Here is a 17,532-nt window from a genome sequence, read left to right on the forward strand (position 1 = left end):
GGAAATATAATGGACAGTGAATAATTTAAATCTAGATGATAGTTTATGTGATAATTTTTTTCTTTGATTTCAGATTTATTCCTTTTTAAAAGTTTTCAGATTTGTAAATGTTTAACCAATTAGTTGGATTGATTTCCAAGTATACTTAATTGAATTGCATAAATTGGAAATCTTAGTTGACCTTATTAATGTAATACATATTTTCACCAATCTGTTTTCCTTTTTAATTTTAATAAATCACAATGATTTTTTTTTTTCTTGGATCAGTTTGAACCTTGGAAATACCTAGAACATATTCAACCACAAGTGTATTTGGAAATAGTAATGTTAACATTAAAATGTATTTTAAAATAGTGACATAAAGAGATATTCAGAGCAACGTTGTTGAGCAAAACAAATTAAAACAAATATCTAAAAACATATTATGTTGGAAACATGACGAGCAGTGGAAAAATAGTTAAAGAGTTAGGAGTTCAGCTTCTCAAATCAGCTTAATTCTTAGCTGTGCTATTTATTCACTGTGGCACTTGGAAAACATACTCTTCTAAACCTGTTTCCATGTTAACTCAATGAAGATAATAGTAGTACCTAAGTTGTGAATCTTTAAATGACATATGAAAAATCTTTAGCATGATGAGTCTTAGGATAAGAAATAAAATGTACTGTGCAGTCATTACAGAAAAATATAAAACAAGCTATTCAGTAAAGGGAAGCAGTTTCCAAAGTTATATGTGTAGTATGATCCAATTTTTATAACAGAAATTCAAAAAACACAAAAACATAGTTTTATCAAAGTCCTAAGTTTGTATGATAAGATTACCACTGATTTTTATACAAAATTATTTTTTGGTAAATAACTGCATTTGCATATTCTTTCAGCAAGATAAACTGTGTAGATCTTTTAACCATATCCCATATCTGTAGAGATAACTAAACTTTGAAAGTAGTTTATGTTCCTTATACCTACGTAATTCAACAATTGTAAGGTGAATCAAATCAAGAACAACTGTCCACCTAAAATTGAGCACAGCTCCCAGTAGAGCACTGTTATTGTTTGATGGTGATGGTATGGTGCTTTTGACACCTTTGGTATTTATTGATCACTTCCTACATATGCAAGTGCTATTGAAAGCATTTTAAATTATTTAATTTTCACAGTAACTCATTGGATTTATTTTAATTCTGTAAAGTAGTAGTCACTGTATTCATATGTAACTGATGAAAATCTGAGTCCAGTGAAGTTTTATAACTTGCCCAAGGTTAAAAGCAAATTAATAGCAGATTGGACGTTGTAACTTAGACAACCTGGCTCCAGAGTCTACTTCCTTAACCACAAAACTGGATTGCCTCTGATTAGTAGTGATGAGTTTAATACCATGAAATCTTAAATATATTCCAACTCTTTTGTTTATCTCAGCTCAACAGATAGCCAGCTAAAACTGTGGAACGTGGGGAAACCATACTGTCTACGTTCCTTCAAGGGTCACATCAATGAAAAAAACTTTGTAGGCCTTGCTTCCAATGGAGATTATATAGCTTGTGGTAAGTGAAATCGGCTTTTTGGGGAACTTTTTGGCAGATATTTGTCACGATAGTTGAATTCACTGGAAAAGTGGTCTGTAGAAGGCAGCATCATAGTTCTGATGTTTAGCTCTATGAATTTTTCCTAAGGTGGGCCTGAAAGAACACTAATCTTTTCATTTTTCATTGAGCACATACCTGAATACATGATATAGCATAACATTTTAAACTGTTTTTTAGTTATTTTCCAGTATAGCATAAATTCTATAGCTATTCTGTAGAAGACAGTTTTAGTCAGCCTTTTCACTTCTGTGACTGAAAGACCTGACCAGAACAATTGTAGAGAAGGAAAAGTTTATTAGAAGACTCCTGGTTTCTTTTTGCACAGAAGGCCAGCTCCATTCCTCAGTGCTGGAGGTGAGGCATAACATCGTGGTGGGAGAAATTACTAAAAATAATATTCCAAGAAGACATTTGTCTAAAGCCTGATTTTCAGTTTCTTCTTTCTAGTGTTCTCTTCATTAAATGGTCTGTTGGAATAACATTGATCTATTATTCTAGGTTTTTTATTGTTGATAATTCATACAAACCTGATAATTTTTAAAACAGAACAAGAAAAATCAAATTTGATATTATTCAAATGTTTTAATATATCTAATGAACTTTCATCAGTACTTTTAAGTGACCTGACCTTGATTCAATAAGTTGAATTCTGGCTACCTGTATAAACCATCAAAGCAAATATCCAGCACAGTTGATAGACTATTAAAAAATACAGGTTTGTCGCCCACTTACCTAATAGTAATTCCTGTATTAGAAAATGAGAAGTAAATTTTGTAGGTAATTCACATTTGTGTTTGTGAACACTACAATTTTCATTTTCCATATGGTAATCTGTCCAAATGTAAATTAAGATTCTTTTAATAACTAAGTAATAAAGTTCTGGTTCTGTATACCTATGCTGTCAGTGATTTTTTTATATGACAAATTCAACTTTAGAAGTATCAATATTGTTACATTTTATAACATTAATCATTTCTTTACATTAGTAAACAATGACTTTTGTCCAGGAATCCTTTTTTCAACTGATTTCCAGTTAGTTCTGTGATATAACTATGGTCAGATTTGACCATAAAAGAATATTGATCTCTGAGTTAACTTTGGGTGGTAATTAATATTTAAATGTGAATTCTAATTCCAGGTTCTCCAATTCTAAAAAATTATTTTTATTCTTTATTTTCAGGAAGTGAGAATAACTCCCTCTACCTGTACTATAAAGGACTTTCTAAGACTTTGTTAACTTTCAAGTTTGATACAGTCAAAAGTGTTCTGGACAAAGACCGAAAAGAAGATGATACAAATGAATTTGTTAGTGCTGTGTGCTGGAGGGCACTACCAGATGGGGTGAGTTTTCATATCAATTTTGTTTTGTTTTGTTTTTTTTAAACCTTGGTATGTCATGTAATGTTTTATGTATACACAGGATTTTTTAAATTTTAAAATATAAATTGATACACGTATTTTCTCTTTTGCTTGGTATTTGTTTGGTTTGTTTGAAATGTAGCAATAGAACGGTGTCATGTTTACCTAGTATTCCTTCTATGTATTCAGAATATCTTGTGCATATTTAAATTACAAGTATTATCACATTGTCTACATCTCTCCTAAATGACAGGAAATTTCTCCTGAGTACCCACAGTGCTTCGTTTTCCTTAATGATCACATGCAGTATATGCTCAGTAAACATTCAGTAAACATTCCTATTTTAATAATAGGAAAAGCATTCGATGTAGGTAGGAGTGGCCTATATGTAGTGTATCTGATTAAATATTATATACATAATAGATATTATACATAGACACACGGGTAGGCCATTCTGTATTCTCTAGAATTGCTCTCTAAAAATGTACTTATGTAAGATTATTATTTAAACATATTCAATTTGTTGATAAGAATGTTATACTACTAGGTTGAAAAAAAATGGTTTTTGTTTTCACTTACTCCTGTTATATCAAGAATAATTTTTTACTATCTTGATTTATGGTATACTACAGCCATTCATTAGATTATCTTTTTAAAAATAGCTTCTTAGGTGCTTAGTTGGTTGCTGGGTTTTTGTTGTTGTTATTCTTGTTTTGTTGCTGGAAATTGAACTCAGGGCCTCACACAAGCTAAGCGTGTACTCTACAGTGAGCTATCTCCCAACCCTTACTTTTATATTTGCCACAAAAATTCTGATTTGAGGTATAATTTAAATACTGATTTTCAGGTACCGTAATTACATTGCTGTTTTGTTTAGAATTCTCAGTTCCACTTTTGATAATGACAGACTAGGGAATTTGGATGAATCCTACTTCTATGTAAGATGAGAAAAGTTGGACCATATACGTGTACAGTCATTGCATTGCATAATGATATTTTGGTAAATAACAGACCGCAAATATGACAGTGATCTCAAAAGATTATAATGTAGCTAAAAAAATTCCTATTGCCTAGTGAACATGGCTGAAAGATAGGCAAAAGGAAAGGAAATGGCATGAGAAGAAAAAGAGCAACCCCAAGAGAATTCCCAGTGAAGTGTGTAGTAGAAGCTTTTGCAGACTTTCACAAGTTACTTAAAAAGTTTGAAAACACAGACACCAGTGCTGAAAGGTTTTCATTAATAGAGAGGAGTATTCATGATACATTATGTATTTACAAGTAAATCTATGATGAATAAACAAAAGAAACTAATCATGGACATAATTTCTGAAAAGAGTGACACCTCCTCAAGAGCCTCAGGCATGTCCTTCAGGAGGTATTCCAGAAGAAGGCATTGCTATCAGAGGAGATGAGGAACCTCATCCATGTGTGCTCTTTCCCCTGGAGACGTTACAGTAGAACAAGATATGAAGGTGAAAAACAGTGAAAATGTTATTGATATATAGGCCTAGACGGTGTTGTGTCCAAGTTTATAACAAGAAAGTCTAAAAAGTTAATTAAAAAAAGAATAAGAAGCTTTTAAGTAGAATAAGAATGTAAAGAAAGGAAACATTTTTGTATAGCTGTACAAATGTGTTTGTGATCTAACCTAAGTGTTAAATAAAAGAGTCAAAAACTTTTAAAAAATTAAAAGTTTATAAATAAAAAGTTACAATAAACTTTGGTTAATTTGTTATTGAAGCAAAAAATAGTTTTATAAATTTAGCATGCTGTGTTCATAAACTCTACAGCATTGTACAGTAGTATTCTGGGACTTCACATTCACTCACCATTCTCAGAGCAAATTCTAGTCCTACAAGTTTTTTCAAGTATAGTGTATCATTTTTTTATTATCTTGTATTCTGTAGTTTTACTGTACCTTTTCTGTGCTTAGAATGAGTACTTACCATTGTGTTCTATTTGTCTACAATAGTCTAAACAGTAACATACTGTACAGATTTGTAGCCTAGGAGCAATAAACTATATCATTCAGCCTAGATGTATAGTAGACTATATCATCTGGGTTTGTTGAAGCACATTCTATGAGGTTTGCACAAATTGCCTGACAATGCATTTTGTGGCATCTGTCCTGGTTGTTAAATCGTACTTTCATACAAGATTCTGTACTTTAAAACAGAATCTTGTTTGAAGGTAATGGAAAACAACAAGACCAAGAAGCGTCCTCAGGCTAGGAATATGAGCCTGACTTTTGAGTCTGCTTTTCCCCTGCAAGCATTTGATGATTTTGGTGGGGTGACTGAAATCACGTTACAGCAGCTTTACAGGGACAGAAATTAGATTCCACTGTTTCTCATTTAATGAGTGACTAACATTTTAGGTCCCCATAGTTATATAGTCTAGAGTAACCAATAGAAGATAAATCTTCATGTTGATTGCAATTCATCTTCATATCATATCAGTCCCTGAAATTGAATTGAGGTGACCCTGCTAGTGTTCACAGGATACAAACTTAAATTCCCTCTGAAAAAAGGTAACAGCTGGTTTTTCATTCATTTTTCCAGTTTTGCAATTACAGTAACTAGAGCACAATAAAAAATGAGCAAACATAGGAAAAGACAAGATAGCATGAATAAAAACCAGCGTAGCAACAGAATTGTAAGAGCTATGGATATCAGTGTCACCAGACATAGCTTGAAAGTAGCCATGCTTATAAGATGAAAGACAAGATTAAAAGTTTTCTTTGGGGATTGGAAACTGTTTTAAAAATGGAAACTCTAAAGCTGAAAAAATTACTATTGCCAAAATGAAAAACTCAGGATTTGTTGAATAGGAGATAAAATAGAAAAAAGTTAATTGGTATATAAGTTAGGAAATAATATGTAGAAGGAAGCATGAAGAGACAAAAATGATAAAAAATAAATACAGAATCAAGTAAGAACATTTAACATGTTTAACAGGAAACCTAAAAGCGTAGCAAAAATTGGAAGGGATTATTATTGAGAACTTTATAGAGTTGATAAAAGACATCAAGGCAGAGATTCACTAGACCTTTCAGCTGAAGCAAATGAATGACTTGAGATATACAGCGGACCTGCCTTGGGTCTGCCTTCTTATAGCACCATTTCCTTTGAAATATATTAAGACAAATACAAAATATTATAGGCAAGTTACTTCATACCTCTTAAATTTACTACTAAAACCTTATGTGTGGTATTGTATCTGAACTGGGAGAACTGCCAGTTGGAATATTATCTATGCAAATTGAACTGTATGAGACTGATAGAAAACCAAGGCATATCTGTTATTGAGATCAGCTGCATGCACCTCAGTTGTCTCTGGCAACAGTGTACTTTTAGTGTGCGTGGAGAAGAAATCTAAGAGGCTGTTCATGTGAGCAGTTGTTTAGCCTCCTGATCAGTTTGAAGATATCTGTGCAGACTGAATTTCCTAATCTCTGTTCTTTAAAGCCAGCTTAGTGCCAGATTAAAGCCAGTTGTGTCTGATCCACCTTAGCACAACATGATAAAACTTCTAAAAATAAAATACAAGGAGGGTTCCCCCCCTTTAAATTGTCTCTTTTTATTATTAACAAATAATTGTGCATATTTAGAAGGTATAGTTTGATGTTTTGATATATATACATTATAGGATGATTTAGTCATATCAATTAATGAAGCTATCACCTGAAATGTTCATTTTTTTCTTGTGATGGAACCATTTCAAATCTATTCTGTTAACAGTTTTGCAGTATCCATTATATTATTACTATCTAAAGGTGTCATGTTGTGCAGTAGGTCTCAAAAACATATTCTTCCTATCTGAAACTTTATACTCTTTAACCAACATCTCTCCTTCCTAGCCTCTGATAACCACCATTCTACTCTCCTTCTATGAATTTAACCGTTTTAGATTACACACACAAATGAGATCATGTGGTATTTGTCTTTCTGTGTACGACTCATTTCACTTAGCATAACTGCATCCTGTAAGTTTGTCCGTGTTGTTGAAGGAATTTTATCCTTTTTTTATGATTGAATAGAATTATTTTGTGTATGTGTGCATACACACACACACACACACACACACTCACACACATTTTCTTTATCCACTCATCTATTGATGGTTACATAGGTTGATTCCATATCTTGACTCTTGTGATTAATGATGTGGTGAGTATGGAAGTGCAGATGTCTCCTCAATATACAAATTTCAGTTCTTTTGGATATATGGGATTGCTGGAACATATAGTAGTTCTACATTTGGGTTTTTTACAAACCTCTGTATAGTTTTCATAATGGCTATACTAATTTACATTCATACCAACAGTGTTTACAAGGATTTTCTTTTTTTCACATCCTTGCCAATACTTACCTTTCTTCTTTTTTGATGGTTGAAATTGTGACAGATGTGAGATTCATTGTGGTTTTAATTTGCAATGCCCTTATAATTAATCATGTTGAACATTTTTTTTTCATATATACCTTGTTTCTATTGAGAAATGTCTGTTCAGGTCCTTTTCTGGTTTTTAAATTGGATTGTTTTCTTGCTATTTAGTTCCTTCTGGATGATTGTTTTACCACTCTTGTTTCCTTGTTAGGCAGAAACTTTTTACTTTGTTCTACTTCTGTTTGTCTGTTTTTACTTTTGTCATCTCTGCTTTTGAGTTCACATTCAAAAAAGCATTACATATGCCAATATTATAAAATTTTTTCATTTTGATTCTTCATGTTTAAGTTGAGTTTTGTGTGTTACTCTTTGTGTAAGAGTCCTTTTTCCTCCTGCATATGGATATTCAATTTTCTTTTTTTCTTTTCTTAATTGTTAGTTCTATTTAGTTATACATGACAGCAGAATCATTTTGATTCATTGTACACAACTTTTCATTTCTCTGGTTGTACACATTCATGTAATCATACATGTGCATAGGGTAATGATGTTTGTCTCATTCCACCATCTTTCCTTCCTTCAGCCCCTTACCCTCACAGTTTTCTTAACACTACTTTATTGAAGAAACTGTTTTCCCCACAAGAGGGATATTAAAAAAAAAAAAAAAAGAAAGACAAACTATTGTTAGCTAAACTAACAGCCAACTTCTCAGTGAAACAGTAGAAGTCAGAAGACACCGGAATTAAATATGAAGTATATGAAGTAAAATATCTGCCACCCTACATCTAGTGAAAATCTCTCAAGCAAAGGTAAAATAAACATATTTTGAGCTATATAAATCTGAAGAATTTGCCATCAGCAGACCTATACTAATAAAAACTTAAAGGATATTCTTTAAGGTAAAAGGAAAAAAATCCCAATTAAAAGTGATATCTTTGGTATTAACATTATTTAGAAACTGGAGTTAGGTAAAGGGGACTATATATATATATGTACATACACACACACACACACACACACACACACACACATATACATTTCCTATGCCAGTGGATCTTCCTGTACCACAATTCTTGCTTGAAACCACTGGAATGAAATAGAAAGTGTTTCAAGTGTACAAATGAGCATTTTTGTTTCAAAGTGGTCATGTATATGTAGAGGGCATCATATTTTTGTTGCAAGTATCCTCATCCTTATCTTGTCAATTCTGTACCACACACATCATGCATACTTACCAGTCACCAATTCATAATGGGTAGATAATGGTAAAAGGCAGTACCTGTAAAGGACATTTAAGACTCCCTGACTCTTTTAAAGTAGCCAAAAAATATGTATATGCTATCCTCAGAAAAAGCATTGATCATTAAGGGGAACATTTCCTGTTGTGGCTTGAGACATCAGGAATGGAAGCTTCAGAATGAGGATGGTCAGGATAACAATTTCTCTAATTTCCCTCCTTTGAAACTAAGGGCAGCAATACTTGGCTTAGAAACCTATTGTCTGTATTATCACCCATTCTGTGGACAGTTAGGTCTATTTTAGGTGAGAGCATCTGTGTCTTTTTTCATATAATGAAATGTATTCTTTCTAATTTCTAAGGAATAAATCTTTTTGTTATATAATAAAACACTTAACCATGAAGTCTTTTAAATTTTGTGTTAAGATTTTCTTTATCTGATTTTCTTATGATTCCTATCCTTTAAAATTATTTGTTGAATGAAGTAGTACTGATATTGGGTTTATATACTGTTACGTGGGTCTCCTGCTAACTACAGACTCCTTATAAAATGACATCATAGATTTTTTTATAAGATCAGAGACTCTGGAGTCAGGCTACCTAGGTTCAAATCTCAGATTTCCCACATGACCACTCTGAACTTTGCCTGAGTCTTAACCATACTGCATCTGTGTACTCATCTGTAAAGTGCTGAGGATAATGGCAACTTTCCTCTTAGAGTTGTCAGAACAGTAAAATGAGGTTTAGAATAGTCTCTGGCACACAGGGTTTAGAATAGTCTCTGGCACACAGTAAGAGCTGTAGAACTCTTTGCTATTGGCATCGTTCATTTTTAAATTACCTCTACAATTACATGGCTTGTGTACATACAGTGTGAAATTAATTTAAGTTTGGAACGAATGATACAACTTTTCAGACTTGGCCTTCATCTTTTTGTTGCATGATTAACTAATACGTATTAAAACCAAAAAAAAAAAAATGCTAAAATGTAGATAGAAGATACTTCTCATAGTGAATAGATTCACTTGAAACTGTGATAAATATCAAGACAATATCAATGTTAAGAAAACTCATTTTCCCGACATGAACCATTAGTTATATAATTATTTCAAAACTACTGTTTTTCCAATTGGAATGTAATTTCTACCGTATTTTGCCCATTTTCAAAAGTGACAAAAATTTTAAATGTGTGCAAATATAGGGGAATTAGCATTTGTTACTGGCTTAATATTTTTGTTAGAGTTACAGTATGTTCCTCCTTCCCTTACTATATTACATTAAAGATCCATCTATTTTTTCAGTTCATATAAGTTTTACCTAAAAAGTAGGCATCCTTTTCTGACTTATTAGTAAATACTTTTTTATATAAAGTACCAGATATCACTCAACTAGGGAAGTAAAGCAAGTTTGAGAATCCATATAGTATTATAAGCCAATTCACTTATATTACAGTGCAAAAGATATCTAGAATAAAGTTATTTATTCCAGTGTTTCTAAAACCTGATTGATCATCAGTATCACCTGAGGATCTTTCAAAATCAGTTAACAAAATATATTTCAGGGAGAAAAGGAGGAGGGTAAGGATCTATATTTTGAAACGTTCCATAAGTGTCCTTGGGATATTATATGAACAGGCAAGTTTGAGAACAAATGAATCTTGCTCCCACTGGAAGAATCAGGAGACCTAAATGGTTCTCAGGCATCTGCAAGAGGGAGCAATCATATTATGTATACCCAAGTCTGTTAGATTTTGCTACACCCTCATCCACTTTAGCAAGACACAAAACCAAAAAAATAAGATATGATCTTTTTATTTTCTTCAATTAAAAAATAATTGCTATCTTTAAAATATATTGACTTCTTACACCTAAAAACTATTTCTTATCCATAATTCCTCAGTGAACACTGGAATACACAAGAGGGGAGCTTCTTTCTTTCTTCAACTGTTTCTCTTCTTCCTTTTATCTTTCCTCTCCTTTCTTCTTTCCTCTAGCTGGATGGTTTGTAACACTTTAGAAAATTTTCCTGACTGGAAGAGGGCCAATCTGAATGAACTCTTATCTGTCTTGGGAGTGGAAGGAAAGAAGATTCTGAGCATGGACCCTGACTTCCAGGAAGACTGTGGCTCCCATCTTCTCCTAAGTTCCCCACTCTTCTTTCCCAGTGTCCAGACTAGAGGAGGGCAGGGAAGGAAAAAAGGGAGGAGAAAAGCAAGTGTTGGAAAACTGAGGCAACCCTGTTAGTTACTTCTTTCTCTAAGTAAATTTACACAAAGTTTAAATATTCCATATCTTTCATGTCCACTATTGTGTGGATAGCCTCTGGGGAAAACATTTGTTGCATTAGCTATTTCATAGTGAATGTTGTAATGAAATCAACAAAATATGATTTATAGAGTTTGCTAGTTTACATTTTAAATATTTCATTGTCATTTTTGTACTTAGTGTAATGGAACTCGACTTATTAGAATGATTCTTATATATTTTTCTCATAATTTTTTTTAAAAAAGTGTTTCTTCTACATATGCTAATTTTGAAGCATACAACTGACAACAAATCTTTAAGTCGTTTGCTTTTTGTTGTTGTTGTTCTGCCTTTTTAAGGAAAAAAAAGAAATACCGATTTGGGAATGCATCCTAAATTATGCCATTAGCCTGTAAATAATTTTCATTATTACCCACCATGCTTAAAAGCATCCAAAATACTTTGAGAAGAGAAGGGATTTGAGTTTGATTTCTACCTGTTTATATTTCGATAGTTCTTACCAAATTTCTATAGTAGTAATAGAAGGAAAGAGAGTGGATATCAAATATCATTTATTTGTACTTCAAGGTTTTTGATGAATACTGCTTGAATCTGTTAAACATGCTGAAGTGTACATAATGGGAAAACATTTTTTTCTAATTGAATAAAAATGTATTTCATCAACATTTAAAGTAGTATTAAACAAGTAAAACTAAATTTTTTGGCCTAAAAAGTTGATGGCAACTTTAAAAATGTTTCCTGCTTATTTAAACGTATATTCTATTTGGGTTAAAGATATTTTTGGTATTTTATTTGTACAGTCTCACATTAACCCCTGTTGTTCTCAAGACACTTTTCTGTATGGATGTGACATCACCCTGAGTTGCAAAGTGAAACTATTAAGTCTGAATATGTGTGAGTGACTCCTTAGGAAGCTACATGCCTCACTTCTTTTAGTGCTATGTTTCTAGATGATAAGTGTCGATTCCTTTTTTAAAATATGCAACAGATTTTGGTTAGTTGTGTCAGCATTTGCATTTGAATTATGCAGCTTCTCACTATGCTTACTAAGTTATACAAGTTATATATCAGAAAAAAAAAAAAAAAAACAAATCTAAATAACCACAAGCTTGGTCCTCAGCCTTCAGTATTTGAGTCATGTAATGATATTAACTCAAAAGACTCTTCTTTATGCCTCTATCATTTATGCCTCAGTTACATTTTCTCACATAACAGGGAACTTTCAGAATATAAAAAAGAGAGAAAATTAACTTGTAATCCTAACACTTGAACAAGCAGTTTGGTGTTCAGATGTTTGTCCTCCCTATCTTCAGTCTACCTTTTAAAAAAATAGTTTTACAATGCAGGTATATTTGTGATGTAAAATTCTATAAGTGGGGAAAAACCTGGATCAGTGGATCCAAAACTATTTTAGCTCTTGATATCTGTTTGTATTTTGACATCTAGAAAATAAATTTCCTGAGGTAGAGGATCACTAGTTCAAGGCCAGCTGGGCAACTTAATGAGACCCTGTCTTAACATAAAAAATAAAACCCCCAATTTTTTTTTTTTTTTTTTATAAAATGGAAGGGAAGGAAAGTAGAGAAATCATTTATATAACATTTCTAATTGGGGCATATTTTAAAAGTTTGAACACTTATGTTGACAGGGAAATCCTGCTTCAAAAAGTAGCCTGTTAACATTTTTCAGTAGCTCTACCTCTTGCCAAGTTGTCCCATAAGAACAATGCTAATCTCTTTTCTCCATCACGTGATAAACACTATGTCCTCATAATGGGTAAAGGCAGTTTGTAGCTCCACATGGCCTCAATGTTTTCTGGATTCATTGTTATTTTGTTAATTCATCTTTTACCCCTAAACTTGAATCCTGTGGGGGTGGGGATATAATGTCACTTGAAAATGAAGGTAGAGAGTTCAAAACTGTATTATACAAAGTTATACTGATTTCATACATTTTTATTATCATGAGCTAGTTTAGATATGAGAGTAAGATGACAAAAGAAAAGAGAATAGGATTATTGCTAGTATTTATATGTAAACTCTATTTGTATAGATACAACCCAGTCCTCAGTTTCCCATTCTTATTTTAAATTCTCATAGATTTTCATTTGTGAAGTTAATTTTTGCATTGAATTGCCATTAACACTGTGTAATTCAAATTCCAATACTGATTATAGTATTTTAAAAAAATGTACATAGACTTGTAAAAGTAGTTTTGTTTTGTTTTTTATTAAAAATGAGCACTCTTTCTCTACTAAACTCAAAAGCTTCCTGAGGTTAAAAACCTGCCATTTTTATATTGCTATTCTCTGGGCCTTGTAAATGCCTTTGGTAAATGGGTACTCGGTTTAAAAAAAAAAAAAATTAAGTGACTGAATCTTCTCCACTTCCCTTTCATCTACCCCTTACCAAAAGCAGAAATATGCAGATTTCTTTCCTCTTCATGCAGCATTTGTAGACAGTTTCCAACACCTATACTAGTGTTTTTCAAAAATAGTCTGCTGATGATCTACTTCAGGATTACCTGAAGTAATAATTACCTGGTATATATATTAAAAATTCAAATTTCTAAGCCCTAAACTTACTAAATCAGAGTTTCTGAAGTTAAAACCGTGGAAGCTAGATGCAGCATGCCTCAAAGCCGTCCGACTCAGGAGGCTGAGACAGGAGAATCATAAGTTGTGAGACCAACCTCAGCAGCTTAGCAGAGACTTTGTGTCAAAATAAAAAATAAATAAAAAGAATTGGGGATGTGGCTCAGTGGTAAAGTGCACCTGGGTTTAAAAAAAGGGAAATTTTTAAAAAGGACCTTCCTTTTCATTGTTATTATGGAACTAATAATTCCCTTCTTTTGCTTTATTAAATAGCCTTGAATTATATGGGAGAAGCTGAGGTCCTATCCATGTCACATCTAGTCCTGAGCCCATCTGTGACAATGTACAAGTCCAATAGTATTCCTGGGAAGAGAAAATGCCAAAGTGTTTCCAACAATGACCTCCACAGACCTAGTCTTTCTTTCACAGGATTAAGTAGATAATGTCTCAGACCCTTCAGAGAACCACATCAGGGGACTCTCCATGATCTGTTTATTACATTAAAGATGTGACACCAAATCCAAGAGAGATATTTGATAATTGACTGGGATTCTTATTGGTCTACTCAGGGGCAAAAACAAAGACTGGAAATTCTGGTGCTGTTTTTAGTAAATCAGGATCTTAAAGCTGAGTCAAAGATCTGTTTCCTAAAAGGCACTACATCAGCCAAGTTCAACCAAACATTTTCCAGTGTATTATAAAGAATCCTACAAAGGAATAGCCAAATGGAAGAGATGATGTGTTAGTCTGCTTTCTGTCACTGTGACAAAATACATGAGAAAATCAACTTATAGGAGGAAAGATTTATTTTGGCTCTTGATTTCAGAGGTTTCAGTCCATGGTTGATGTTCTGGTAAGGCAGAACATCGTGACAGAAGGGTGTAGTAGAGCAAAGCTGCTCACCTTGTGACAACTGGGAAGCAGAGAGAGAGAGAGAGAGAGAGAGAGAGAGAGAGAAGGGTTCAGGGAACAAAGCATCAAAGGGAATTGCCTACTTTCTCCAACTGAGCCCCTCCTCCTAATAGCCCATTTATTTGTGAAATTGTCAGTGGGTTAATCCATTGATGAAGTTAATGTCCTCGTGATCCAATCATTTCCTAAAAGCCCCACCTCTGAACACTGCTGCATTGGGAAGTCAGGCTTTCAACACATGAGCCTTTGGGAGACATTTCAGATCTAAACTATAGCATGGAGAGAGCCTCCATGCCCTCTTTTGTTGTGCCAGTCTCCTCAAACCCCAGTCTATGTACCAGTGTGCAAGTTCCCTGTATTAGCTCACCTTCTATTACTCTAAAAATATACCTAATATAGTCAACTGTAAAAGAGGAAAACTTTATTTTGGCTCACAGGTTTGTAGGTTCCACTCTGTAGTTGGGCTAATTGCTTTGGGGGCCTCTTGTGGATGTGTCACATGGCAATTGTGGAAAGCAGGTGATGGAGCAAACTGCTCACCTAATGGTCAAGAAGATAAAAGAGAAAGAGAAAGGGGCTGGAGTCCCACTGTCCTCTTCAAGAGACCAGCAGTTACCTAAGGACCTCCTAGTAGGCCCCTCCTCCCAAAGGTTCCAGTCTCTTCCAGCAGTGCCACCCTGGGGACCAAGTCTTTATTTAACACATGAGCCTTGGGGGGAAGGTCAGGATCCAAAGTAGAGCAATAGGTAATAACATGCTGTAAAACAGCTATTTTTTAACTTTCTCAATATTTGCTTAATAAGAGGGCTGGGGAGATAGCTCAGTCGGTAGAGTGCTTGCCTTGTAAGCACAAGGCCCTGGGTTCGATCTCCAGCACCCAAAAAAAAAAAAAATGCTTAATAAATACTGTTCATTTCACACATTGAATTTTGTCTGATTAATTAAATTTTCAAAAACCCAAATGACAAAAAAGAAGCACTTGCTCTAAGCTCAAAATACAGCAAGTGAGGTAATTTAAATCAGGCAGTAGGCTCTTTGGGATTCTATTCTGTATGGTAAAAAGAAATGTATTGCAAAATTTTATTCCTTTGATTTTTTTTTCTTTTTTTCTTTTCACTTTTGTTGAATTAGCATCTATGTTTCCTTCTGCCTTTGTCTTTGTAAGTCATTTAAGCCATGAGCTCCAGAATTATTGCATCTCTTTATTTTCCTATTATTCAACAGATGGCAATAATGCTTTCTTTAAAATATTTCCTTATTTGTCCATTTTCTTTGCCATTTCTCATCTTCTCATGAGTGTTCCTTCTCTTAGATTACTTCCAACCATTTTATGTCCCCTTCAGACTATCTTTATGCACTCCTACCAAACGTCCTTCATCTTTATAGAGAGAAAACACTGCTTGATACCTTCATTGACTGCAAGTCATTTATGTTCTTGTAAATTTAACATTTGCATGTAACTCTAGCTTGTGCACTTTGGCTGCCATTAAAAATTAGAGGAAAATTTGGCAAATGTTACTACATGAACTTGGCAATTATTTCATCTTTTTCACTTTGGAGACCTTTACCTAATTTTAAAATTGTATCCTCCCCATTAAATATGGTCCTTTAGAAAACTCAAAACCAATTGTAGTAAAAAGTACAATAGAAAAAAAAATTATTCAAAGTCATCTCAAATTTCAAATGGTAATTAATTAGGAAATTAGCCTTTAAATAAGTGTAGTTATCACAAATGTGGTTTTAAATGCTGTTTCTTTCACCTCGTATCCTCTCCATTCCAACTTACCTCACATGTTTGCATTTAGGCACCATGTCCAAATTGTTACTTACATTCAAGATTGTCAGTAATTAGATATAATGCAACTTGTCCAACATTATTTCTCTTTCCAGCACATACTATCATATCATAAATATGCTGAATAGAATGATACACTAGATTGATACTAATAACTGTTGCTTGAGATAACTGCCCTTTAGTTATAAACAAATTTAGGTTATTGTGTATTTAGTAAGAATAGCTCCCATTTGTTTGTTTGGTGTTGCTTTTTAGGAAGGTGCTGTAGAGAAGAGTAAATTTTTTTTCTTACCCATTACTGGATTCATGGCTGAAACCCATATGATAATTCAGGTTAATGTGACAAAAATATGCAGATATATTTAATAGATTTTTGTAATACAGGACCTTCAGAAATGAAGACTTTAAAGAAATAGGTAAATTTGTATATTATATTCTTCGGTCCAGTGAAGAGGTAGATGGTCCTGGAGCAATATACTTCAAAAACAAAAGGATGTGACCTAATGGTAATAAACTAGGAGCAATGTAGCAAGACCTTTTATTCTTCTCTGAAGCCCTATATCCTCAGAAATGTGGACATTTCTTTCCTCTGGGTAAAGGGTAGGCACCTTTGGAAGAAGGGCTTTCTGACCTGCTACAGAGGAAGGTCTGAGGATGCTTTTATGGTCTACTTCATGTGAGAAGGGCAGGAGATCAATGAGAACTTCCCATTTCTCCTCTTTCCTTAAATAGCAAGGTGCTATATTTTGGAGTAGCGCATCCTGAACCTCATCAGAGCTCTTCTGTGTCTTCTTGAATACTCACAAAGATTCTATCAAGTACCTAAGATGATTTCTTTTATAACTAAAGAATTTGAGTCTTTAAAAGGAGTAAGTAGTTCTGCAGCAGAACCAAACCGCCGATCCAAATATTTATGTCTTAAATTCATTGCTTTTTCTAATGTTACTGGGGATCCCTAGTACAAAACTCTATAAACAGCTAACTCTACCGGAGTAATCTAGAGGAAACTTGCAAAAGCACCCTTAGAAATGCACAGTTCTATGCTCAGAGGCTCTTCTTAATATTCATCAGCAGCACAGTCATTTTTCCCTATTTTATATGTCGTTCTAAGCAAATTGTTCTCAAGTCTTATTCAGGATATCCAGGACCAAAGATTTTAACATGTGATGCAAGTCAAAGGTCTGGAGGTAATATTTGAGTGCTCTGTGGCAACGATAATTACATCTATTAGGGCTGCTTGGTGAGAAGACTTTGGAAAGCATAGGAATGCAGGAGGATGTGGCTCATGCACATTTTTGTGCGTGTCAGTCCTTGTATGTGTTCTATATAACCTTTTCTCTCTAAATCATTTTGACTTTGTATGCTAAATGTGCCTTTTTAACAGTTCTTTTTTATTCTCTGA

At 33.5% G+C, this 17,532-nt stretch overlaps 1 protein-coding gene across 4 annotated transcripts in view; it reads left to right on the forward strand.

Annotated features, from left to right (window-relative positions):
- The window catches only part of COP1 (COP1 E3 ubiquitin ligase), a 197,487-nt gene that overhangs the window by 164,049 nt on the left and 15,906 nt on the right, over window positions 1–17,532 (forward strand). For all 4 annotated transcript variants that reach the window (XM_079106964.1, XM_079106965.1, XM_079106963.1 and 1 more), the window contains 2 exons: window positions 1,418–1,542; window positions 2,765–2,925. In XM_079106964.1, the coding sequence (XP_078963090.1) occupies window positions 1,418–1,542; window positions 2,765–2,925 (286 nt within the window). The remainder of the gene's footprint in view (window positions 1–1,417; window positions 1,543–2,764; window positions 2,926–17,532) is intronic.

The sequence above is a fragment of the Sciurus vulgaris genome, assembly GCF_902686455.1.
Source record: "Sciurus vulgaris genome assembly, chromosome: 12".
NCBI lineage: Eukaryota > Metazoa > Chordata > Mammalia > Rodentia > Sciuridae > Sciurus > Sciurus vulgaris.